This window comes from Xyrauchen texanus, chromosome 50, assembly GCF_025860055.1.
Source record: "Xyrauchen texanus isolate HMW12.3.18 chromosome 50, RBS_HiC_50CHRs, whole genome shotgun sequence".
Lineage (NCBI taxonomy): Eukaryota > Metazoa > Chordata > Actinopteri > Cypriniformes > Catostomidae > Xyrauchen > Xyrauchen texanus.
This window is the reverse complement of record NC_068325.1, coordinates 16,998,498-17,026,191: the sequence shown is the minus strand read 5'-3', so window position 1 is coordinate 17,026,191 and position 27,694 is coordinate 16,998,498. Positions and strand designations below refer to the sequence as shown.

At 38.7% G+C, this 27,694-nt stretch overlaps 1 protein-coding gene across 1 annotated transcript in view; it reads right to left on the bottom strand.

Annotated features, from left to right (window-relative positions):
• Nucleotides 1-5,101: 5,101 nt before the first annotated feature.
• LOC127641067 (von Willebrand factor D and EGF domain-containing protein-like) overlaps nt 5,102-27,694 on the bottom strand; it is a 79,108-nt gene continuing 56,515 nt past the window's right edge. Inside the window, 14 exon segments of the mRNA XM_052123823.1 lie at nt 5,102-5,326; nt 5,972-6,069; nt 6,915-7,010; nt 7,297-7,392; nt 7,871-7,966; nt 8,492-8,587; nt 11,759-11,854; nt 11,970-12,065; nt 12,509-12,604; nt 13,569-13,664; nt 15,394-16,236; nt 18,455-18,622; nt 22,458-22,634; nt 25,401-25,538. Of these exon segments, the coding sequence (XP_051979783.1) occupies nt 5,306-5,326; nt 5,972-6,069; nt 6,915-7,010; nt 7,297-7,392; nt 7,871-7,966; nt 8,492-8,587; nt 11,759-11,854; nt 11,970-12,065; nt 12,509-12,604; nt 13,569-13,664; nt 15,394-16,236; nt 18,455-18,622; nt 22,458-22,634; nt 25,401-25,538 (2,213 nt within the window). The 3' untranslated portion in view covers nt 5,102-5,305.

The window sequence follows — 27,694 nt, the reverse complement described above, 5'->3', positions numbered from 1 at the left end:
GTTTTCCTGGGCAAAGCGAGCATAGAATTTATTAAGCTCATCCAAGAGGAATGTTTTGCTTGTTGAGGGGGAGGTGTTGGTGGGTTAATAGTTTGTGGGAGTTTGAATGCTTTGCCACATGCATCGGGGATTAGCACTTTAAAAGTTATCCTCGATCTGCAGTTTGTACCTATATTTGGCTTCCCTGATACACCCCCTCCCCCCTCTTAAGGTTGGCCCTGGCAGATGTGTAGGCTACGCGGTCCCCAGATCTGAATGCAGTATCTCTGCTCATCCAGGGCGTCTGGTTGGGGTATGTTTTGATTACCTTTTGGCTTGTGACTGTGTTGGAGAACAGAGTTTGTGGAAGCATCAAGGTCTGTGTGGGAGTCCTGGGTGGCCTGAGGGGCAAACGCATTCCATTCAAAGTGCTGAAACTGTTGTTGCAGTGAGGCGTCTGCTCCTTCAAGCCACACTTTTACAATCCTCTCAGTGGGTTTCACATGTTTGATGATTGGGTGTATATGGGGATATGTGATCAGATTGTCCAAGATGGGGGAGGAGAATGGCTTTGTAAGCTTCAGAAACATTGCTGTAAACCTGATTATGTTATGTCCCTCTAGCTCAATCGTGCTGGTTAGTATGCTGCTGTTGAGGCAAGTTTCCATGAAAATCATAGCGTTACAGTCCATAAAAATTCTCTGCATAATCCAGAGTCTTAGTTTGTCAATCTTGTTACCCAGAGACAGAACAATGGTGAGGAAGATGCTAGGTAGTGCTCCTCGTTGCAGGTTTAGCTTTAGCCTGGCTCGCAGGCCTCCGTGCTTACCCCGTCTATGTTTACGGTCTGTGGTTACTTCTGGTCGGACTGACTGGCTCAGACTTACTGGCTCACTCGAGTGCGGTGTCCTTACTATCTCTGGTGGGAGATGAAGAAAGTTGTGTACATCATCCAATACAATGCTTGTGCAGCAGAGATTTATGTCCAAGAGTGTGTGTTGCAAGGTTATATCGAGAAACTAGACTAAAATGTACAATGAGAAATATCACTATTTTACTAAAGCCAAAATAGTGACGTTGAGCCCTACAATGTGCATGTGCCACCATCTTAGTCATGGTCATTATATGGTAACGTTAACACAAACTAATAACATGATACAACAACTATGTCAGAGTATCCAGCCATCTGTGTGGAACTATAATGTATGTATAAGACATTGATTGAAAAAGAGCACAAGAGACCGTCTTGTTCCACAGTTTAGCTCCAAAACCTCTAAGATTAGAGGAAAAGAACCGACTTTATGCATACGTTTCTTTTGAAAGCAATGTATCTGGCACATGTTCAAATAAATATTGTAATGAACACACACTTCACCAACTATCACTGTAATTCACTGGGGTTGGAGGAGTCTTGAGCATTAAGATTAAAATCCAGATTTCCAATAATCCCTGTGTTAGTAGTGGAACTCTGTGGAGTTTCACACCACCTAAACTACTACCTGAGTCTAAACTCTTTGTCATCCCGTCTTAGCGGGTAGTACGAGACAGGGATTTGAACACATGGGAGTTGTTTAAAGTTTTGAACTTGTTACATTATCTAAAAGAGATTTTTGGTGTCTAACCTTGTGTTTTTTATTTCAAGCATTATCAGAAAATGCAGCCAAAAGTTGAAGGGTCGGATATTTGTAATCTCTGAAAAAGGACAGACTGACTTTAAGCATATGAAATAAATAAAAATTTGACCTTCAATTCAAATGTAAATTATAATGCATAAAATATTATACATTTTATACACCACAACGCAACAGAACAAACAAACAGAAACTCAAAACGAATTAATTAAAACTCTAAGCTTTCTTGTAACCTTTTCAAACAAATGATGAATTGTTTACCGTTCTCTGCATTTAACCACAGTTTACTGTCCTTTTCTCTTTATTTTTGCGTACCTCAGGTAATCGAATAGGAACAGCTGGATTATTAGCTATGCATGAGCACAACTAAATGTGGCTGACTCATTAATGGCTGCCATCAATGGCTCTTAATTAGCTCAGATTCTTGTTTGTGTTGTCACAGAGATGTCTGTTTATATTTGCCAACCGACCGGCGATAAAACTGCAGCCACAGCTTGCTGCACAAAGCGTGACACAAACAGCATGTTTACGTGTTTTTTTAGCATTCCAGTCACATTAAAGGGGACGTCCTCTGAGAGAGCGAGTGCAGCAGAGTTTCAAGTCATGTAGTTGAAGAAGGATGACACAGGATGCTAAATTGTCTGTGGCTTGGGCTGAATAACAAGAGAAATAGTTTTTTCTGTTATTCTCCATTTTGTGCAACAATGCCAGCCCACTATTTAAGCCATTTGGGTTCCAAGTATTTTCCCCATTGATTTCTTCCATAGACATTTTATAAAATCCTTCATAAAAGAGTTGTAAGCTATGAACTAAACCAACCAGCTCCGAGGAGAATCACATCACAAACTTAATTTTGAGGCAAAAAAGTTTCTGAAATTCAGACATTAAGACAAAGGTACAAGGCTGTGTACTTAACATCTTTAACGAGGGCACAAACTACAATCCCATAAAGCATTGCGAATGATGCCATTGAATAGAAAACGGTGGGAATATATATAAAACTTTTGATATTAGGTTGTTGATTAGAAATATAGAATCAATATAGTTTGCATTTATTGCTAAATATTCTGATATGTATAAATACGACTTAGTAGTTTAAGGATGAAGGGAGACCGACTCGATTACGTCATTTACCGTGTCATGGGAGTGAGTGGTTGCTCCAAAGCACATTTTCGTGGGTTTCGTTGGCCGCGGTTCTCTGATTGGTGGATCTTTCTCTTCTGGACCATGTATTATGTAGTTGTTTACCATGAATTCCACTATCAAACATGATTTTTAAACAATGAAGTTGAAATAACCTGGAGGGATAGCTTCAACGGAAGCCTATACAATTGATGAACAACCTCATAGCTCACAGTAGGCCTGTCTTTTAAAGGTTTATAAGTTATCGTTGAAAATCAATTAATCTATGTGATAAATTAATGGGATTTTTACTTCTGGAACAAGACTGCTGCGCTTTATTGCATGTCAATATGAAATATTAAAATTACATAGTAAATTTGTTTTGTGTTTTTATAAAAACAATAGAGTGGTCAGAATTACTGCATTAACACATGCAATTAATAAAAAAAGTTAAGCGTTAATTTGTCTTAATCGTGATTAATGCATTTACCATTAATACGGCATCGACACTGGTGTGAAAGGCAGAAACTTTGATGTGTCCGCCCAGAGTCATTACACTGATGTGCACGCTTCACAAACCGACACAATTCCAGAGCCCTTCTACCAAGATGTGCCTACAAGTTTAGCATAAAATAGCATAATGTGGCTGTCCCATTGACCTTCTATAGGCGAAACAGTTGTAATACTTTCCTATGATAGAGCTGCAGATGTTATCTCAGTAAATAAAAGGATCGCCGACAGCGCTTCTGTCAGTGATAAAATGATGGAGGAAGAGCTCTTAGAGCTGCATAATGTACACAACAAGCCCAGATGGGACTTGTAAGGTACATTTTAATGACCACAGATGCAAGTTAAGTCTAAACTATTATCAAAACACAGAATGAGACCTTTTTGTTTGGAAGCAATTTTCCCGGCGAGTTCAAAGCTTGATGCTGATGTTGATGCTCTGATGCAAATCAGGAATGCGGCTTCACGATTGCTGTAACAAAGCGGATAGCCACAGTCTACTGGCAAATTAATATTGTAGAGGATGGCAAATTAATATTGTAGTGGATTCGCCAGCTGACATTCGCGGCATGCCGCACACCACTTGCAAACATCCCTGTGAATGCCCAGCCAAATAGAAAAGGGCCATTAGACGGTTGTGTTTTTTCTTGTTCTAAGTGACGCATAATCGCATTCTGATGCGCCGTCTGGAATAGCATTTCCTGATGGCTCTTCGGTATCAACAACTGGGTTGTATCCTCTTTTGTCGGAGTGTCCTGCATCACTTGATACAACAAATCATTTTTAACAGAAAAATACGGATATGAGAGCGCAATGTCTAGCTGGAGACGTTGACCATTAATCAATTTAACTTGGACGAAGGCACGTCTAAGGGTCTCGTCTCTGCTCCAGAGGGAAATCCTCTCTGGGGAATACTGCGGCGTGTCGGGGACCCGAACCAATGTCCCCACTTCCATCACCAGGCATTGGTCCCGCAAATGACCTGGGAGTGAGAGTGCAGCATGGGAAACCGGCCTGTAGTGCAGTCCCCAAAGCCAGGGAGCCGGTTTGGGAGGAGAACCCCCCCCTGTTTCCAGGGCAGAGGAACAGGACAGAGAGAAGGGAATAGAATGAGGGAAGACGGGAGAGAAAGAGAGAAGGATCTTGGGACTCACTGGCTCCCGAATGTGCCACCATGTGGTCCTCTGCCAGCCGTATGGCCATTTGTAGCAGCACTGGGCGATGGCACTGGACCCACTCTACCGTTCCCCTCAGAAGTAGAGCGATAAACCGTTCCAGTACCACCAGATTGATCACAGTCCAGACGTCTCATTGCTCAGTCAGCAATCACCTCTGGCAGGCATCCTGGAGCTGCTGGGCAAAGGATGGTCTTCAAATCTGCGTATACCAGTAGGTGCTTAACTGGTGCTGTGCCGCGAGTTGGGCCTCCCCGGACAGCAGTGGTTATAGGCAGACTGCCCACTTGGTGCTTGGCCAACTGTAGGCCCCCTGCCATTTTCTCAAAGAGCTCCAAGAAGGCCAATAGATCGTCTAGGGGTCCCCTAGACGGGGGCAGGGCAGTCCTGGTCTAAATAGCTGTTAGAGACAATCAATGACAGGTGATGACCCTCACCATTCTCATGTGCCGATCTTGCTCTACATTCACAAGCTGGTGCTCGATCATTCCCCCACCACCACAGATACATCTCTCTCTCTCTCTCTCTCTCTCTCTCTCTCTCTCTCTCTCTCTCTCTCTGTCTGTCTTTTTGTATTTATTTTTGTTCTCTCTATCTCCAAATGGCAGACATTAACTTTTCCATTAAGGGCAAATAGATTTCTAAAAATCAAGAAAATATACGTCAGATTCATAAAATCCACAGCCATTTATTTTGTTTTGGATTCACAAATACAGTAAGAGTTTAAAAGTAAAAAAAAAAAAAACTTTATATTATACCTTAAACATAAATTAATATCTTCAGATATGATATTTACAAATTATAACCGAGACTGTAACCCTGTCAGGTTAATAAGTAGTGAAATATGGGCCCAGTGTCCTCAGTGCAGTATTGACGCATCATTTGGGATCCTCATCCTCTCTGGGCAGTAATCTGTAAAATAAAGTAATCTGTAGTCAATTTTTGTTTGTGTTTGTTGACCTTGGACCCAAACATAAAAATTATTTTATCATTTATTCACCCTAATTGTTCCAAACACAATTTTTCTTCTCTTTCATGAAACATAAAAGGAAGTCATTAACATATTTTAGAAACATTACGATTTTTTTCTTCACATTTTGACATTTTATTATGACAATTACAAATATATTTTACCCCACAATTTATATTTCTGAAACTAATATATATTCAACTCTGGGGAAAAAATTAAGAGACCACTGCAAAATTATCAGTTGCTCTTGATTTAATATTTATATTCATATGTTTTAGAAAGAGAGAGAAAAAAATAGTCATTCTATAAAGTACTGACAAGTTTTCTCCCAAATTCCAAATAAAAATATTGTCATTTAGAGCATTTATTTGCAGAAAATGACAACTGGTCAAACTAACAAAAAAGATGCAGTGTTTTCAGACCTCGAGTAATGCAAAGAAAACAAGTTCATATTCATTGTTTGTTTGAGCATCTTTGGTTGAATTCTAAAAGGGTGTTGTGGAATCACTTGCAAGACATTTTATGTTATGATCAGTGTATACAGAAATCACTCTATAACCCAAATCTTGGTTGTTGTTGTTCCCTACCTTTCTAGAGCACAGTGTGCCCATGTATCCAGCTCGGCAAGAGCACACGTTGGGTCTGACACACCGACTTCCATACAAACACCTCTGTTCACAGATTGCTGGAAAACATCATGTCATTATTAACAAACACTGTACATACTGGCAATTTGGCCACAATAGAAGCCATTCATCCACTCGATAAAATCAACCTCAGAATCAGGCCTTTTAGATAATAGATTTGGAACATTATACAAATATAAATTGATGGTATATGCAATGAATCTGACAAGCACAACTTTTGAATTTAAAAAGTTGCCTTGAGCTGCAGCTCTCAATCTTTTTTTTGTCTGCATCCATTCTAATATGGTGCCATAGGAAGCAGTGCTGGATTGGTAATCTGGCATACTGGGCTTTTTCCAGTGGGACGACGCACTTTGGGGCCGATCAGAGGCAGACTGGCAAATGCGCAAAGACAAATCAATTTGTGATATTTGAGTAGCGTTTCAAATAGTCGACTAACTGGTGCAGAACGATTACTTGATTAGTCATGTACATCCATAGTATTTAACCCAGCATATTTTCCTTCCTTCAAATATTCAATTACACTGTGTCAGATGAAGAATGGAGCTTGACTAACTGCACATGTAAACATACCAAATGACTGTTGGAATTATTAACCTTTAATAATTGTGTCAAGCTCAAGGAAAGCCATTGCAAATGGATCCCAAACCACTACCCTCATGAGAACATCAGCCAAAGCACTTTACTTTCAGACAGCAGTAAACCGAATCCTTACTCTCCTGCCAACTCCTGCTGTCACCAAAGCTCATCACTAACAACCACAACAGAGAGGTGCAATTTAGATTGTTTTACTGACAAAGAGTGTCTTGGAGGTTTGAGGTTAGCCACAGTGTGGTTATGGTGAAGGATTACATTTCTGTTTGTTTGGATGGCAATCACTTACGTATTTGGCAAAGAGTTCCCTTCCAGCCGGGGCTGCAGTGGCAGGTGCTCGGACCCACACATTCACCCCCGTTTAAACACTTCTGCAGACACACAGCTGGAAAAGAGAAAATGGAGAGTTTTTACATAAAGCTGAAGTGTGTAACTTTTTCGTTTTTTTACGTATCTGATGGAATCATCTGGGAAACTGCTTTGTGCTTGGAGTAACGGGGAATAATTATATGACCCTGCAACACTGAGACTGATGCCTCCCATGTGTTAACACTGGCATATTTTAAACATGCACGCCAGCATACACATAGGTGTCCATGAGGTAAATCACACATATGTGATTTAAGGGACTTTTCCCATGATCATATGAATTACAAGAGGTTTACACTCACGTTGATCACATCTCTTTCCCCTCCATCCTGACGCGCAGTCGCACACATCTGGTCCAACACATCTTCCATCATTCATGCACACTGGCTGACACACACCTATGGAGAAAGTGGGAGTTTACATTTTCTCAAACCAGGAGGGTAAAATAACGTAATTTTCCTGCAACCAAATTAACCAATTTTGATCGATTTTAGTTTAATTGTCGTGTTATGTAAAGATGTGGCTGAAATATTGATTACAGCTGTGACAACAGTAACACAATTTGACCATTCATATTTGAACATTTGTATCAGTTAATTATCAGTTAATAAATTAATATAAAAATAGGGAAAATATTTATAAAAAAATTATTATAAAATCAATAAATAATAATATAATTAATATAAAAAAATTGAATGAATTTAATAAATTAATATAATAGTAAAAATATTTATAAAAATGTATACAAAAATCCATTAATAATCCATTAATAGATAATAATAATAATAATTATCAAAAATATGCAAAAAGTAAAAGAAAATAATGGTCATACAATAGATGCATAATCATAAAATCACTTACTGAACAGTCACTTACTTTTCTCACAACGTGGGCCAGAATATCCGTCTGCACATGAGCAGATGTTCTTACGCACACAATGACCTCCGTTTTTGCAGGGTGGACTGCACACAGCTGGGAAAAAATTGAGAAGGACAAAGAGAAGAAAGGGTGGTAAATAAGTTGTCCAGTGTTTGATGAATGAAGATCAGGCTTATGTTCTTGGAACTAATGATGGATACATCAAACTCCCCTGAGGTGAAATGATCAACAGCAAATCTGGCACGAGTGTGAAAACATACACTAAAAGCTCTTACATTTCACCCAACCACGAAGCTTTGCCTATTATCAAAAACATCTTTACCAAGCGGCTGTTTTAAACCATTATGTGAATCATTCTTCACCACATGAAGCTTCTATAGAGGAATCAATATATACACATCAAACACCCTCGGCCTCTGATTCTGGGGTTCCAACATGTTTGAAAGACATCAATAAAAACCTAATTGTGTTGTAGGTCTGTTCTATTTATTGTTTCAACGTTTGGATATGTCAGCAATCATTTATAGATACATTTTACTCTAAAGCTCCTCTTGAAGCAATCATAAAATCACAAGGACATGCATCAGGAAAAGTTTCATCAAAAAGAAATGCTGTTACCGTTCTGACACTGAGCCCCATAGAAGCCGTGCTGGCACATGCAGGAATTTGGACGTATGCAGGTCCCACCATTGAGACACACAGGGTCACACTGAGCTGGAGATAGATGCATTAATAAAAGAAAGAATGAAAATGAAAGACAAGCAGTTTAATGCTGTTTGTACATTTTTTTTTTTTTTTGGTGAAATCACAATCATAGTTACTCATGAAAAACACTTAATTACCAGTAGGTATTTGAAGAGACTAAACCTGGCATGCTATAAATCATATTGTGGATAAAATAGCAAGTTATTGTTAGTTTTCAAGCTCTTTTTCAAATACCTGAAATTGGTTCAATGAAAAATATATTTCTATTCTTTTGTATCAAATATAACTTTCACCAAAGCAAGGAGGTCATTCAGCTGCTCAATCATGTCAATGCGGACTCCCTCATGATTATGCATGTGACATAGTGGATGGAAACATGCAATGTTTTGCATTTTCTTAGTTTCGAATTTATAGAAATGCACTTAAATGCAAAACATTTGTTGATGTAAATCCATTCAAACTTATAAACTGATTTTCTGTGAATTCATTAAAATGGTTTGTGTCAATGAATCCATTTACTACTGTAATTCAACAAATTTGAGTGATCACTTAAAAATGATCGAAGATCATGTGTGGCATTTTTCACGTATTTTTGTTAAAGCATATGCAGGTAAATATTGCTGTTTATTATTAAGGATGAGCATTTAGAGAAATATTGTAGTTGAGTACTCTAATGTAATACATAATAAAAAATAATCGATTACTTGAAATTTTTAATATAACACATGTGAAATTTACCATATAGCCCATTGGGTTTTTACAAATGGCACACTTATACTGGTTTCAAAATAAGCTTACAACCTTTTAACCTGTTTTTCTTATGAAAACAAAAGCACTATGCATAAACATCTAGATTAAAAAAATGACACAATGACACAATGACAAGATATGTGGATACATGACAATACCAGTGTCATGTATCTATAATGCATGAAGTTGTAATGGCAAAATTTAGGTGAGAGAAGCAATTTCATTGTTGCTCACAGCAGGCAAAGGCACAAAGGAAAATCAAATTACAATATTTGAGTAGTGTTTTTATTAGTAGAATATTTGAAGCTGAACGAGTACTTGACTACTTGTGCACATCGCTTTTTATTATCTTGTTGTCTAGCTTAACCCACTGGGGTCTGAGGTGTTTTGGGCCCTGGAGAGGTTTTGACATGCCTTGACATTTGTGCTTTTTTCTGTTGCTTAAAAACACATTAATGGCTAAAGTCTGATAACACTGTATTAAAACTGGGCTAAAATAATATGTGAGCAACATAACGTTTATGCATGGTTTTTGAAAAAAAAAGGCCATGTAACACATACTAAACATTTGTCCACAAGACTTGGAGAATTGGATCTTGTAGCCTATTGTTTTTGCTACAAAATTATGTGAAAACCATCCTGATCACTCATTCATACAAAACAATATAGTACTTTAACATTTGTAAGACACTTTTCGTGTTGAAAGCTCATATGCGAGGAGGCGTGAATGATCATGAATATTGACTGTAATTCACACATGAGGAGACAAAAGACCCCTCCCCTGGACCTATCAATGTGGAATGTGACAGAAAGAGAATGAATATGAGGAGACTTAATGAGACTTAATGATCAAAATCAAGTTTTAAGTTAAAAGTAATCTGACTATAATTTTTTTACATAAAGACTTTACTTAATTTTAGACCTACACTACCGTTTAAAAGAAGCCTCTTCTGCTCACCAAGACTGCATTTATTTGATCCAAAATACAGTAAAAACATTGTGTGAACTATTTTTACAATTTAAAAGAACAGTTTTCTATTTGAATATACTGTAAAATGCATTTGTGATCAAAGCTGAATTTTCAGCATCATTACTGCAGTCTTCAGTGTCACATGATCCTTCAGAAATCATAAAATGGTGATTTTCTAATATGGGCATATTTAAAGTGCATTTTACTAATTTAGCCTGAACACATATTTGCAAGCTCAAGCTTTGTTGATGATAATGAGGCAGCATAAACAATAGTTAAAATATAATCTAAACATTCATATAATTTGATGATATATTACATATCATATTTATATCATACAACATACAATTTAAATACCTGCTTTAACCGAAACAGAATTTAAATGTAACTAAAACTTGCTTATTAGGACATATTTCAATACTCCTGGCTGGCAAGTCTGGAAACAGTCCCACTAGTAAAATATGTACATGTTTATATAAAATAGCATGTCAACTAATGAAAACTAAACAACTTATTCGTCTGAAATTGTATTCTCGGCTGGATCAAGTCTCTCTTCAAAATAGAAATGTTCATCCGAGTCCCGCTCTTCTTCTGAGGAAAATTGTAAATCTTTGTCACTATCCAGGAGTTTTCTCACTTGTGTATCGTGCTGTCTTTCAAATGCGGAGAAAAGTGAATAAACTTTGTTTTTAAGGCACAGTCGGGGGCGTTTACCATTTGATTTGATCGTCTCAGCACATTAGCGTACGAATGGTGCGCTCTGCTGGTGGGTGTGATCACATTAGAGATAATTAACTTAGCCAGTAAAAACTGTACATCAATTTGTTTCATACAGATTACATTGCAGGATAATATGTGTTTTAAATTTGAATTGTTTTATTTAAAAGTTTCTTTAGACATACGTTTCATGTTTGTGTGATAAGTATTCGCGGAGTTTCAGATATATGCTCGCGAACCCAGAGACTGCTGACAGCTCACCCTTTTTATTTTCTTTATTTTACAAAAGCACAAGGTTTTGTTGTTATTGTGAGTGTACACAAATAAAAGTAGACCCTTTATAGTCTCTAATGATGTCTTACACTTATCTGTTGTTTCCGCTGTAATGACGACCCTCCTTGATGGTGGTAAAGTCGATGTAGCGCACAGCGTTGAGTGGCTTATTTTTTAGTTTGAGCATTCTGAGTTAATGTATTGTTTTTTCATAATATGTAACTAATTCAAATAATGACTAGATTTGTAACTCTTGATTTTTTTTAAATGCTCTCTGTTCAACTGATATTAATTGATCTTCACGGGTGGACAAATGGAAGTTATCATCAGGCTGTAATAATATCTGGTGTTTTCTCGGAGCCAACAGGATGAAAAGATCAGCTAAATGCCACCAGTAAACCGCACTCACACATATGACGGATTTGGTAAGAAGAGATTGGTCCCACTGGGAGCCAACTACACACACTCACCTGTCTCACATGATGGTCCCGTCCACCCTGCCAGACATTCGCACTCATCCGGCGATGCGCACTTCCCTCCATTTTGGCAGTGACGGTTGCACACCACTGTGTAAATCAAATCAAAACATGCAATACCTGCTGTGACCACTGGGGGTGGAAGAGCTAACGTTTCATATTTACACATGCAAAACCCAGGAGAACGTGATTAATCAAGACTCACTGGTTTCACATCTGGGCCCTACGAAGCCATAGGGACACGAGCAGGTGTCTCGACCCACGCAGGTGCTTCCATGCAGGCAGGGCGAACTGCAGAGAGCTGCGAGAACATTCATACGACCAAATGCACACAAAATACAGTCATACATTACGCAAAGCAAATAGCTAATGTGTTTGGTATTGCTGCCTCTTTATAGAAAGGGCAAACAGTGCATTTCCAAGATTGTAACAAACAATGGAATACAATAAAATATATTTGTATGTATGCATATCAAATACAAGTGTTGGGGTGATAAAAGTGGTGTAAGCATTTTTTGTTTAATGCAACACATAAAACATCCCAAATATTTGACAGATGTCACTGACATGCAATTCTTTGCATTAATTTACATAACCGTTGCAGAACCTGGAAAATGTTGATCTTTTTATTTTAATTTAAAAGGGGGATCATAAAAATGGCATTTTGTTATTATTATTTTGTCTTGTGGAATATACCTAAATATATGTTATGCACCTTCAGTACACACACAGACATGCTCTTACCGCTTTCACATGTCTCTCCATGGTAACCTGACTTGCATTCACATACATCTGGAACTACACATTTCCCTCCATTCAGACAGGGAGGACTGCAGAGCGCTGTGAAGTTCCAGAATTAAATTATTTTATAACCATTTACAAATTCATATTACAAATAAGTATTTATAGCTAATACGCATTTAACCAAACATATATATATACTGTACATATTTAAATACTGTACATATATTAGGCTGTTGATTTAACACGTTCATTCAGAGTGATTCATTATAAAAAACGTAACGCAGTTAATAATGTCTCCAATCAGATCTATTCAGACTTGCTGTACCACCTGTTTTCAGCAGAGGGCAGTAAGTGATAATCGAGCTGAATAGGCAACGCACAGCTATACAGAGAAAAACCTCACTCGTGCTTGCTTGACACTAGGGACAGGACAAGATGAGAACGTGTTCTTGCGTTCAAAACCACTGAATGGTGTGCAATTCTAAATGCAGGGATCTCGAGACGTGTTGTTTTAAGTTTCATACTATGTTTAACTTGACAGTGCCCTAAATGCTTGTTGATAACGCAACGCAACCAAAATGAGATGATCCAAAAGTGTCCGTCTGACACAGGTGTACATCGATGCATCCTTAGAAAATCCCTTATAATAAATCTATCTCAGACAGACGAATTCAATTGTAAAATGGATGGCTGTGTTCAATAATATGGAAATAAACAATATATTGCCTTTTTTAGCCTAATGATTCACCTTTTTTATTATTGTCTCATCAATGCTTTACTTGTCTCCCACAATAATGTAATGCATTTTAATTATGGACTGAATTACTCAATTATAAATATAATATATATAATAAATAATCTAAATTTAATTATACATTGAATTATTCTCATTTGAGGGCTTTTCTCTGTAAATATATATGCGATTGTGATTTATTCAATAATTAATCAGCATATCATGTTATTTATTTGATACAAAATTGGAATCTATTAACAGCCCTTATAAATATACTGTATACGTATGTATTGTGAGGCTAAACATTGATTTGTGTGCATAAGTGACCTGTTTCACAGTTGGGGCCACTGAATCCTTTCTTGCAACGGCACGTGTTCGGGGCCGCACACTCCATGTTTTTACCGCAGGCATGCCGGCAGACAGCTGAGGGCACAAAAACACCAATAACACATGTTCAGATACACATGTAAACTCATCTTGGGGCACAGGAAGTGACTGTAGTGTACTATAAAGATACGTATCAACGTATGTACCTAATTTAAACATGTAGCTTTCACTTTAAATCAATGCGATTGGTTGTAAAAGTGCAGGAAATGCTAGTGCTATATTTTCAGATAATTACCTTGCTTGCGTTTTAAAATTGACCCTAAAATCTTCCGTCGAGCATTCTGACAAACACAGGCCTGATTTAAATAGTTGTATAACTTTCACCACACAAACTTTTTGTCTAATGCAAATGTCTGCCATCTGCTTTTTAGAGCTTTGTGCAGGACACCTGTTAGTATTTTGTACGTATTCATGTTGTATTCATACCTTCAAAATAATCCCTGAAAAGATTCCATGAATGCATAAGTAATGATTGTGTTGAGTGAACATTTCTGAATTCCGACATGGTAATACAGTATCATGGGATTATGATGGCAAACATATTTCTAGTGATTCTTCCACCCACTGCTCCTGCTTTTCTCAGGTTCACAAACCCAGGGGATGAAACTCAAGGAATTTATTTATTACTCATGCCTAGAGCATGCTCAGGGAACGAACATATTGTTTACACCGGTTACCGTCAGTTGTCAGACTAAAACTCAACATAGTGCACACTTTTCTTTAGTCTTAGCCTCAAATGGCATGCCCACGGATCGCCAACAGTCCGTTCATTGACCGTCTAAAGCCTACTGAACACTAAACTGGGAAACACTACGTGAAAACTGACAATTTTGATTTGCAATTTCAGGCAGTTGGGGTACAACAGTCCACCTAAAAAAAGCTGTTTCACGAAGGTACTAGGTGGATACGATGAGCACTTTTTGAAGAAGAAATAATAACTGGATTTGACAAAGTTTGCCAGGGAAGTAGCATCAAATCATTAAAAGAAAGGGGTAAGCAGAAAAGAATTGGATTTTGCCATGTTGAACTTATAAAACAAAAATGTATGTCTTAAAATAAAAATAACCAAATAATTGATCTTTTAATATGCAAAGTTAAGCACTGAGATCCTTTGTAATGTGTGTCCAAAGACAACAAAGAAACATATCATTATAATAATGCCACTCCACTCTCGTTATACTCACTCAACAAAAACAAACTGCAGGACTGCCACTGAAAAGAGACCATTTTTACAATTTTTGCATTTGTTCTACATATCTGTTTGAACTAGAGGATGCTGTGCTACGCTCTGCAGTGACGCTAAGGAATTAGCTTAAAATTGCCAGGAGATGATCACAAAGTATACAAACACTTCCACTACATTATTTCGATTTTTCTGTATAACTAATATACGATATATGCAAATAAATAAGCAGTTTGAGCATGTAGGGAGACCGACTCGATTGCATCATTCATGTCTGGTGTGCTTTGTTGGCTGCAATTTTCTGATTGGTGGATATTTTCTCTTTAGGATCATTGTTAGTGTAATTCTTCACCAGGAATTTTACCATTTAACACACGATTTTAAAAAAATAACATTGAAGATTATGGCTTCTACAGAAGGATAAACCATTGATGAACAACTCTGGAACTCATGGTAGGTCTAGTCTTCAAAGGTTTAAGTTATTGTTAAAAATCAATTTCCCTTTAGAGAATATGAAAGGCATTTTTACTTTTAGAACCAGACTGTTATAGTGTAGTCATGCAAGGCTAGGTCTAAATTTACCTCTGCATTTTCGCCCATCTCCAGTGTACCCCAAAGGGCAATGTCCGCATCTAAGTTTTCCATCCCCACCAAGCTCACAGTGGACTCCTGGAAAGCATAGGACATCTGCACAGGTGAAACTTCTCTCCTCTAACAGTACTACATTTCTGCTCTTGCTCTGGAGTCTACCATTCTGAAGAGTTGGTAGGGGGTCCAGGGATTGGGTACGGCTTCTTGCACCAAGGTAGGTGAAGCTCTTCTGGGGTAGTGGTAGGGTCTCGAAGGGGTCTTGGATTGCAGTTCCAAGACTTCCATCTGCCGACAACTCTGACTCAGAGAAGGACAAAGAGAGAGAGGTCAAGGCTGCTGTTAAGGGTCGCTGGGCATCTGGAGGTGTCCAAGGTCGAGCCTGGGATATTGTGACAAGACTGGGTTGTTCTAGAGACTGTCTCAATGTCTCGGCATGCTCCAAAGTGTGAGGTAAAGTGACTTCAGGTGTCTCTCTGGGTGTGACACCTGCAAATCCACTTGCTGAGACTTTAAATGAAGTGATTCGCTCCTCGGGTCTCGGAAGAATGTTCAGTTGATTACGAGAGCGAGAGTGGAGTTGATCCCTGTTGCTGGATGAGGCAGGTGTGTGTCCTGCCAACCGCGCCAACTCCTTTTTCTCTGTGACAGGTGGAAAGGATGACAGGAGGAGGATGCGAGTGGTAGCCTGCTGGTGTGGGGTCCTCGCTGGTGTGGAAAGGTGTCTCTGAGGCTGCCTGAAGGGAAGGGTGGGGAGGTGCAGATGGGGAGCGCTGTGGGAGGCATGGGGCAGGTTGTTCTTGGCTCGGGTCAGTTGCAGTGACTGGTAGGTGGGTGCTAAATGAGAGGAGATGCAAAATAGAAAACAATTTGTCTGTAAACTGTAATTACTTTCAGTCTCCCTTTTAGTCTTAGTTTACCTTGTGTGTTGGCCACACCAAGGAACTATGAGGCTCATAAGCAGCTAAAAAAAAGAAGAACATAGGACACAATAATAAGGAAGCGATTAAAAGTTTATGCTGCAGTTATGATTCACCAACATTCTCAGCACATCTTGAACAGACCTTTGAAGATTTGAAACAATGTCACCTCCAGAAGTGCAGATATGCTACAAGCTAAAGAAAGGCTGGCAATGCTGATATGTTTACTCATAAACAAAAGATAGCAGGAAATAATTGTGTGAAACCAGCTGTGGTTGCTCCACAAGACTAATTCTTTACCCCATTCACATGCAAGGAACAAAGACGCAGCAAACAGAACGCCTAAAAACGCAACAATTCTAACAACACAGGACAGTTGTTGCAGGGTGTGTATGAATCTTAGATGCGTGTACCGACAATGAGGGAAGTAGCTTGCAAAATGAAGCTGTTTCTTTTGTAGTTCCCACTGTGGCTGCTCATGGATTCGCTCCTGATAACAGCACTATTAGGAATGACTCCAACAGTGGCTAATTCACAAGGAAAATGCATTAAAAGTCATTACCCCACTCTGCAGGCTTTTACTATCATGCTGCATACTGTGTCCTTGCAAACGAATTCGAAGGATTTCTCTAGCAAAGGAACAGATTAAGTCAAACAATAACACAAACACATTTTCAAAGAGAATATGTAACAATGTATTCTGGGGGTTAGAAAGGATAAGATGCAGACTGGTAATTTTGCTTTTCCAAATATATAACGGCATCAAAGACCACAAGAATGTCCTGTTGAAAAAAGCTTAAACCAGCTGGTTTGCTAGTCTTTTGGTTTAAGCTGGTCTCCTTGCCTCTCAAGCTGGTTTTAGCTATAGTTTCAGTCTGACCAGCTAAGAAGTGCCTTTATAAAACTTGCCAACTTGTCTTAGCTGGTCAAGTGCCCAAAACCCTTCTAAACCCACCAAACCAGACCAGTCTAGGAGACCAGCTAAGACCAGAAACCCAGCTTAAGCAGTTATTTTTCAACAGGGCTAAAACACGCTGGCCAGGTTAGTCTTAGCTGGTCAAGTGCGCAAAACCCCTCTAAACCCAGAAAACCAGACCAGTCTGGTAGACCAGCAAACCAGCTTAAGCACTTTTTTTTCAACAGGGCTAAAACATGCTGGCCAGGTTAGTCTAACCTGGTCAAGTGCCCAAAATGCCTCTAAACCCAGCAAACCAGACCAGTCGGGTAGACCGACTAAAACCATCTTAAGCACTTTTTTTTTCAACAGGGCTAAATCATGCTGGCCAGGTTAGTCTTACCTGGTCAAGTGCCCTAAACCCATCAAACCAGACCAGTCTGGGAGACCAGCTAAGACCAGAAAACCAGCTTAGGCTGGTTTAAAAAAAAATAATTCTAGCAGGCCTAAAACATGCAAAAAAAATATAGTTGCTCTCTTTTCTCCCTTCTCTAATTCCTTCTCTAATTCCACTGTCTCCTTCCGTTCCCTCTTCCCTTTAGCCAAAACACATTGTGGGTCAGCAGCCATTGCTCCTCGGCAGGTGCATGACTGAGCATTAGACATTTCCAGGTCTCACTTAACAACCGTATCAAAGCACCGGTCACCTGAGGATTATGACAGTTTTGTTTCCTGTTCGTAATATTTCTCTCTAATTACTGGAGCTCTTCACTTTCGCTAGATGAAACAAGGAGGATTAAGTATGGATTTGGGAGGAAAACAGTGACAGATGAATATCAGAATAAAAATCCTAAGAGAATTTTCTCTGCCTTTTACATGTGTTTGAATGTGCTGACATCAGTTTGGCTGACATGCCTTTGCAGGGCAGGGTTTTGGAAAGAGGGCATCAAGATGGGGTTTAAAGAGATAGTCTAAAAACTTCATTTCAAATCTTTGACTTCCGTGTATTACAAAAGGAGATGTTAGGCAGAATGCCAGTCCATTCACTTGTTTTTTCAATACAATGAAAGTGAATGAAAACTCTAATTTGTACACTAATTTTGCCTAACACCTCCTTTTTAGTTGAACTATCCTTTAAATCCAATTTAATAAGTACTAAATGCTGTCCAAAATGTTGCTTTATCGACTGCAATGTTTGAAAGTTATTATTATAATAGAAAGTTATAATGTAAGCACTTACTGGCATGTTTTGAGTGTTTCGTGCAGGTGCGTCCATTCCCATGGTAACCTGGTGGACATCGGCCGCAGACGTAGCCAGTGTATGGCGGTCGAAGGTCAATACACTGAACACCTGGAAAACATGGCCTACTGCTACACTTGGCTGTCACATTCAGCACATTTGGATGACCTGCATCATAGAAAAATCGAACATGAAATACAATTTGTATTTGTTTAGGTTTGTCAGCATTTTTCATAATTTCAGCTTTAAGGAATAGTTCAATCAAACATGAAATTGTGTCATAATTTATTTTCCCTGTCATTCCAACCTGTATATTTTTCTTTCTTCCATTGAACATAAAATAAGATTATATGCAGAAATATCCACTTTTTTACATTGAATTAAAGTGAATGGGGATGGCTGCCATTAAGCTCCAAGAATGACATAAAAGCACCATTAAAGGTGTCCATACAACTTGTGCACTATATTCCATGTTCCATTTTCATATAAATAAGTCTTTTGAAGTGCTATGGCCCCTTTTGGGATGCATTAGTTTTTCTTTTGTGTTTGTAATTTGTTTTGCAGATTGGGTGTGGCTGAGTTGAGAAATTGATGAGCCCAATGATTATTCCTGACAGGATTCACCTGTGCTGAGAGCCGGCTTCAAATGCCAGTTTGCATGTGCCTCTCCCCAATCCAGACCTGTAGAGTTGTTTAGACATTACTGGTTACCAGTCATTCTTGCATTTTTTTTTTTTTTTTTTAAAGTTATTTACTTTGAGCCAAGATATCCCATGTGTAGTCTCCCTTATTGTTGTGGCTTACAAGCCAGCGGTGACACAAGCGATTAGCTTTGTTTGTGGGTCTGACCAAGATATTTCTGAAAATAAATTATTTCCCTTGTAGATCTCAAATTGAATTCACACTGCTGCATGTTCAAATTAGGCTTGTTGCAATCAATTATTACACAAACGAGAACCATACATTTGGCTGCTAACTACTTGTTAAACCTTGACTACAAGTATGAATTATGTACAGCAACAACTTCCCTCCACTCAAGGTGTATGGACATTCTGTACAACATTTACTCGCACTCATTAGAGTCTAAGCCAGAGATTGATATGAACTTGGGGTCAACCCTCCCGGGCTGGGGGCAAAGATCGGACAATCCCCTGCTGCCTACCCTGACTTCACCTTTTCTTCAACCACTACCAACAATTCTTCTGCCTCCGCAACCAATACATGCCCCTTCACATCCCAAAAAGGATGCCCAACCCCAACAGACGGGTGAAAGATTAGCTATGCTGTGAAATTGAAGACTTGCTTATACCAGGAACAACATAATGTCAGAGGGTGTGAGGCGTTTATCTCACATCCAGTGACCAAAACTCCCTCCCTGTAATTAGGTAAAAACCTAATTACGCTAAGTAGTGGCTATAAGATACTTCAGAGCACTCTGATTATCTGTCAGATTTCAGGAACATGGACAAAATATATATTGGGTCACATCACCATATATTATCGAGCAAGTACTCCCTCATCTCGCACACATTCACACACCAACACACACCTGCCCTGTCAAGCATATAATGCACAGGTGTAATGTCAAATAAAACAAGAAACCCACCTTCTGCCAGCAGAGGAGAGAGAGATGGATGGAAGAGTTAGCAGCTGTCTTCCATTAAAAAAATTATTTATCAGCCCTGTAATTACACATATCATGGGTTATTGCCTGGGCTTTTTGTCCTATTTTTGCAAGGTCAGCACAAATCCCTCAGACAATGGCAGGATTTATCGGCTGAGAGGGGTGACGGGTTGCATCCCCTCTTCTTGCCATCTCTTCTCCCTCTATAAGTGATGGCAGGCAATTTGCAAGCCGGCAAGACTGTATTAGCAAGAGATGACGTGCTCTGGAGGATGATAGCGGCTTTTTGATGACCTTACCCTGTTTCTCGAACTCTGGCCTTGTCTACCTTTCTGAAAAGGTGACTCATAGGATAGAAAATCTCTGTGGACTTTACAAATCCCTTGTTCTCTATCTCAATCCTTCTTTTCCTGTCTCACAGTAATTATGGAAGACAGCAAGAAGGTAAGTGTGAAAGAGGGTACAACAAAGTACAAAGGTATGCATTGTGTCTCCACAACTTTGAATTGCTTCGAGTGGCACCTGAGGCCAAACGATTGTCAAATGCACTGTCCAATCTCATTTTCAATTAGTATTTACAAAAGGACATCCAGGGTATGAGTGAACGGCAAGAATCCATTTAACCTTCAGGTACATGGCGCATACTGAACCAAACATAGGAATCTCTGCTGGGCTCCTATTATGGTTGTTCCTGCCTTGGGAATGACCTTATAAATTCAGACAGTAATTCAAAACAATTACAAGGGGTCCCCTGTCTACACTGACACTTTTAATTGTAAAATGAAAATGGCCTTGGACTGAAAGAACATTGTGCCGTCAATTATTAGACAATTAATGACTACCTATAAGACAGAAAAATCACTTTATTAATTGTTTCTCCTAAGAAAAATGAGATTCAATGGGCGTCCTCACCTTCTACTATTTTAATCCTGAGTAAAAGACCCCAGTAATCTCACATGTGTCTCCACTGGAGTTTAAGAAGGGATCTCAACAATGTCTAAAACTGAGGTCAAATTTGCCAACATACCAATGCACAAATACTTGGATTATTCAATTTGAAATCAACCATTTCTCATCAAATTCATTCAAAGACAACTTATCTGTTATGCTATGCTTTTCACATTATTTTATATTTTAATTGCCTAGTTTGTGTCTCCTGTTTTATGGTTTATAATTTGAGTTCATACTTCAAGGAACATCAATAATTCATACTTCAAGGAAACATCTCCAATAGTAAAATAGCTAAATATATAGTGCTACAAACAACATCTAGAATTTTTAAACCACATTGTTTGCAGACTTTAATTTTAAAACAAGATATCTGTAATAAAAGGCAAGTATATTTTGTACATATTTTCTCCCCATTTCATTGGTAAAGATCATCTAAAGGACAGCATTAATATAGTAGTAATTCCAATGGAAAGATTTTGTTGTCTATATTACATTTCTCTGTGCTGCCTCTTGTGTGCCCTCTGACACTGGATTGTGGTTAGAACCAGCCGGAAATGTTTATAAAATAATTACGAGCCAATGAAAGATGATGGCAATAAAGCGAAATGTTCATTTAGTTGAAATACCAAAAAGCAGGAAAGCTGGTTAGAGTACAAATGTTCCCTGAAAATCTCCCCATGGCCAGTCTCACTGGCTGATGGATTATATATCTCTCTGTCTTTCCATTTTATTCCCAGAGGATGTAACCTGAGGGAGGGGATGGGAGGTGAGAGAGAAGATGAGGAGAGGGAAGGGAACCATGAAGCCAATTTACATTTTCCATCCTAATGTCATCTGTGGGCCTGTTGTGCCAGTCCGAGCAAATATGAGCAGCAGAATCAATGGAATCCTGAGCTGAAATGTATAAGTACAGTAGAAACTTGCTTGTGAAAAGGTTAAGGAAACAATTTGTGATTCTTCTATCCTATAGGATTATACCGTACATGCAATGGCATTTGACTATGTCACTTATTTCTCTTCCATAAAGAGAAAGTCCTTTACCTAACCTTGCTCTGCTAAGTCTTAAATAGAGAGAGTGAATGCCCAGCATGGCTAATTAGAATTGCTAATTTCAGGCATCATACCAAGACGAGAGAGTTAGAGGTACAAGTACAAAGACACATTAGCAGGCCTTGTCTTGCATTGTGCTCAACAGCTGGAGGAGAATTCAATTCCTGGGTAGTGACATGCACACAAAACTCAAAGCAGGAAGTGACTCTAGGGGGACTGAATAGACAGCATGCAGTTTTAGCCAAAGACAAATAATCATTTTCTGCAATGTCATGACACCAGCAGTGGGAGTTTTTGGCTCCAAACTAAACCCTCACAGTCTTGTTTCCAGGCCATCTGTGAAGATGGAGGGATAGAACAATAGAAACATGTACTTGCCAGTTCTCTGATTCAGGTTGGTGGCGGCTTTGGTGACCAGAGTCCTGCTTGGAGCTTTGTTGGATTCTAGTGAGAGGTGAGTGGAGGTGGTTTTGCTGATTGGCCGCACAGCAGGTGGTGCGGAAGAGGAGACCATGTGAGAAGTGATGGGAGGTGAAGTGACCAATTTTGCTAGTGCTGTTGAAAAAGAAAGAAAAAGAAGATAGGCGATACATTTTAACATTTGCATTACATAACCAACTACATTTACAAGATTGTTTGACCAAATGGAGAAATGCTCAGATGGAGTGTTGCACTTGCAATGCAAAGGACCGGAGTACTAGTCCTGAAGAGCACGCGACTCGAAACGTGAGTCGACGGACCACAAACTGAAATGGTTGCGTCAACAATTGCGTTTTCCATCTCACATTTGCTTTTATGACACAATAGGTTAGGTTTAGGTTTAAGGTAGGTATTGTTGATATAAAACTCAATATAGCATTAACCTTAAAAACCCAAATCTGTTTAGGAAAACGTTTAACTTACTTTTAGCGCCACATTGTGTACATTTTGCCTCGGAACTGGCGTGATACGGGTCATGAACCTCATATCTTTTTGCAAAAATGTTGCCAATATCACAATTTTCAGGCTAAAATGGTAAATGGTCTGCACTTATATAGCGCTTTTTTATTAACCTTAGAGGTTACCAAAGCGCTTTACACTGTGTCCCAATCACCCATCCACACTCACATTCACACACCAATGACAGCAGAGCTGCCATGCAAGGCGCTAGCCTGCCATTGGGAGCAACTCAGGGTTCATTGTCTTGTCCAAGGACACGTGGCATGTGGAGCCATGTGGGCCGGGATTCAAACCACCAACCCTGCGATTGGTAGCTGACCCGCTCTACCATCTGAGCCACAGCCACCACAGGCTACATTTACTGATTCCATTGTAAAAATGCACTATTCATAGTAAGCCTTGATTGCTTTATTCTGTAAGTGAATCAATTACAAGGGATTATTGAGAAATAATATTTGGCTGATCATATGATCTGGTGATGCTCATCAATGTGTGTTCAACACCATATGTAGCATAAAACAGTTTTTTCTCTAAGACTGATACGACTAGAGTCTTTATCTCATGTGAGAGTACATCATTTAAAACAGATTCTACTATTACCATTTCTTTCTCTTTTAATGTTTAGCAATTTTGATGCAAAATTAAAATCACTGAATGCTCCTATAAGACATAACTGACAACTTTATAATTGTTACATTTTACAGACAAAAAACAAAAGAGGTAGGTTTCCGCAAGAGTGCGTCATCATCCATCAAAATTAGATCTATCATTGTGAGTCACTTTGACCCAAAAACACAGTTTGACTAATCTAAACCATGGTGAGAGAAATTAATTGGCTGGGCAAGATAAAATCATTGGCAAGTCTTGACTGAGAGTGCAAATTCAATTGTGTTTCTGGGTCACAATGACTCAAAATGAAGGAGCAGGTCACATTTGCTTTAAAATACCATAGAGTATGATTGGACACAAAGCCTTTGACGTCAACAACGAAAGAAATGGGAAGAGTTTTATCCTGCCTTTGATCAGCTTATTGATAAGCTTATTATTTAACCTATAACTATTCATGATTATATGGTTATTTTTAGTATTTAGCATTGTTTTTTGCCTTGCTATCTGTGACCCTATTAGAACAGAAAATGGATCACAACCCACCAGTTGAGATCCAGTATGATGAACAGGGAGTTTACACTACCTTTCGCTCTGGCACTTTTTTCATTTTCAAAGCTGCTAATTCAAGTTAGTTGAACTACTCCCTCAAGAACACACTGTGAATTATTCCATATTCAGCTTAATACAGCATCTGCATCCACTTTATCCACTACTTTCACTCTTTCACTCTCTCTCTCTCTTGCTCTTCAAGGATTAGTTTGAACATCGAGGCTGTCTTCTCCACAGCTTGTCAGAAGAGCCACACACCTGAGACCAGGACATTCACTCTTAATGTATTTGTTCCCTTTACAGAGAAGCTGTTTTACCAATTATCTCTAGACAAGAGCAGAGTCTGGCATCATGTTTGTGCACAAGGTTGATAACTAAATCTTAACATCTGGATTGTATTGCTCCTGCAGTTCTGTTGGCCACAATCAAAGTCTGTCAGTCTGTTGTACTTCTACAAACTACAATCAGACAAATTGTGTTTGAAATCGCCCATCCAGGACAGGCCTGGATGAAGAAGTCATCAAATCATGGAAATTGTGAACACAGGGCTCCCTGATGTTAGGAAAAGGTTTATTGCTTGAAGATTATGGTCAAAACACATCTGCAGAACGTTTTGTCAAAGTGCAACGAAGAAAATGGAAAGCATAGCTGTGAGAAGCTACACTAATGAAACAATGCAGAGAAAACCACAAATCCTGTCTGTTACTTGTGTACAAATTGCTGCTGATATTTCAAGGGAAATTCATCATCATTTCATCATTTACTCAACCTCAGTTTGGCCCCTCTATATATTTTCATTATTAGTATTCATAAAGCATGAATTAATTCTTACATGTTTGACAAGTCAAAAAATATTATTGCAGCTATTTTTTGAAATACAGTTTTCATTTCTGTATGGAAAATCTGTGACCATACATCATAGGGAAGCTCTCAAGCTGCGACTTATATATATATATATATAAAGCCCCCTCCCCCCGAAGTCATATTTTGTCTGTGATACATTTTTGTTTTGTTCTTAGCAAATGTAGACATGCTTTGAGAGGAAATTTTGATTTCAGAGCTATTGATTGATTGGTTGATTGTTACTTATTTACTTTATTGTCTGATTTCCCAGAAATTTGATGTACATGGTCCTCACCATCATATAAAAACATCCACACATCACAAAGGACAGTTTATCCAATTATAACAACACAACATAAGTCGCAATCAATATTTTCTTACCTTTACAGGAGGTACCATCTCCCTCCAGGCCATGAGGGCAAGGGCCGCACCTGAAGGAGCCAAAGCTGTTCACACACCTAACGCCAGGAAAACATGGTGCTTTCTCACACTCATTCACATCCTTCTGACATGTCACACCTGTGTCAGAAAACAAAAAACAGTTTCCATGTTTCACATTTGACATGTTGTTCATGAAATTTAAAAAGTAATTAGTGGTTCTTGCTAAGCCAAGCATCACTATAGAGCACAACACTACCCGCCAACTTTTTCAGCCATTTTGGTTCCAGAAGTATTTTTTCAAATGTAATTTTTGACAAATGGTCAAGACTTTGTGCTTAATGTCAAACCCAATTTTTATTTTTATTTTTTTAATGAAGAATATGGAGAATATGGAGATATTAGATATGGAGAATATATAATAAAACAAACTTGGAGCTCATGGTAGTTCTGTCTTTAAAGGTTTATAAGTTAGAGTTATATCAAATATTACAGGTTCAATACAAGTTAAGCTCAATCGACAGCATTTGTGGCATAATGTTTATATATTTAGACTCATCTCTCCTTTTCTTTAAAAAAGCAAATATCTGGGAGACAGTGAGACACTTACAATGGAAGTGAATAGGGCAAATTCATAAACTGTAAAATACTCACTGATTTAAAAGTATAGCCACAAGACGTAAACAATCTTCGTTAACATGATTTTTGTGTTATAAAATCACTTACTGATCTTTTCTGTGTAAAGTTATATCCCTAAATTAAACAGGAAAGTTACCGTTGAAGCTAGAAGTTTACATACACCTCCGTTTTTCACAATTCCTGACGTTTAATCGTAGAAAACTTTCCCTGTCTTAGGACAGTTAGGATTACTACTTTATTTTAAGAATGTGAAATGTCAGAATAATTGTAGAGAGAATTATTTATTTCAGCTTTTATATCTGTCATCACATTCCCAGTGGGTCAGAAGTTTACATACACTTTGTTAGTATTTGGCAGCATTGCCTTTAAATTGTTTAAATTTGGTCAAGCATTTTGGGTAGCCTTCCACAAGCTTCTCTCAATAAGTTGCTGGAATTTTGTCCCATTCCTCCAGACAGAACTGGTGTAACTAAGTCAAGTTTATAGGCCTCCTTGCTTGCACACGCTTTTTCAGTTCTGCCCACAAATTTTCGGATTGAGGTCAGGGCTTTGCGATGCCCACTCTAATAACCTTGACTTTATTGTCCTTAAGCAATTTTGCCACAACTTTGGAGGTATGCTTGAGGTCATTGTCCATTTGGAATACCCATTTGTGACCGAGCTTTAACTTGATTTTCCTTCCTCATGATGCCATCTATTTTGTGAAGTGCACCAGTCCCTGATGCAGCAAAGCATTGTAATTTTTAGGCTGTCTTTTTTATGGCGGTTTTAGGGCAGTGGCTTCTTCCCTGCTGAGCAGCCTTTCAGGTTATGTCAATATAGAACTCGTTTTACTGTGGATATAGATACTTGTCTACTGTTTCCTCCAGCATCTTCATAAGGTCCTTTACTTTTGTTCTGGGATTGATTTGCACTTTTCACACCAAACTACATTAATCTCTAGGAGACCGAATGCATCTACTTCCTGAGAGCCATGATGGCTGTGTGGTCACATGGTGTTTATACTTGCTTACTATCGATTGTACAGATGAACGTTGTACCTTCAGGGATTTGGGAACGGCTCCCAAGGATGAACCAGACTTATCCAAATTCTTTTTTCTGAGGTCTTGGCTGATTTCTTTAGATTTTCCCATGATGTCAAGCAAAGAGGCACTGAGTTTGAAATACATCCACAGGTACACCTCCAATTCTGTACATGACCTATCAGAAGCTAAAAATGCACAATTAACATAGTGTATGTAAACTTCAGACCCACTTCAAAGTTGCCTTTGGCCTCTTGATAGCTTCCCTGATCAATATCCTCCTGGCATGGTCATCCAGTTTGTTGGGATGGGCCGATCTAGGCAAGGTTCTGGTGGTGCCATGCACTTTCCACTTCTTCATAATGCTCTGAATAGTACTCAGGGATAGTTAAATCCTTTGTAATCTTTTTGTACCTTGTCTTAACCTGTGCCTTTCTACAAATTTATTCTGGAGCACTTTTGAAAGCACATTTCCAACCCTGGTGAATTTTTGAATTCATTACCATACATTACTAGCAATGGAATCCCCAAGGAACATCTGGTTTTAGTCTGAAGTAATCAATACCAATATAGTTGATGTCAGGTATAGGCCAATTAGCCAAGTATGTGATCTGAAAGGTGATTGGTTGCACCTGA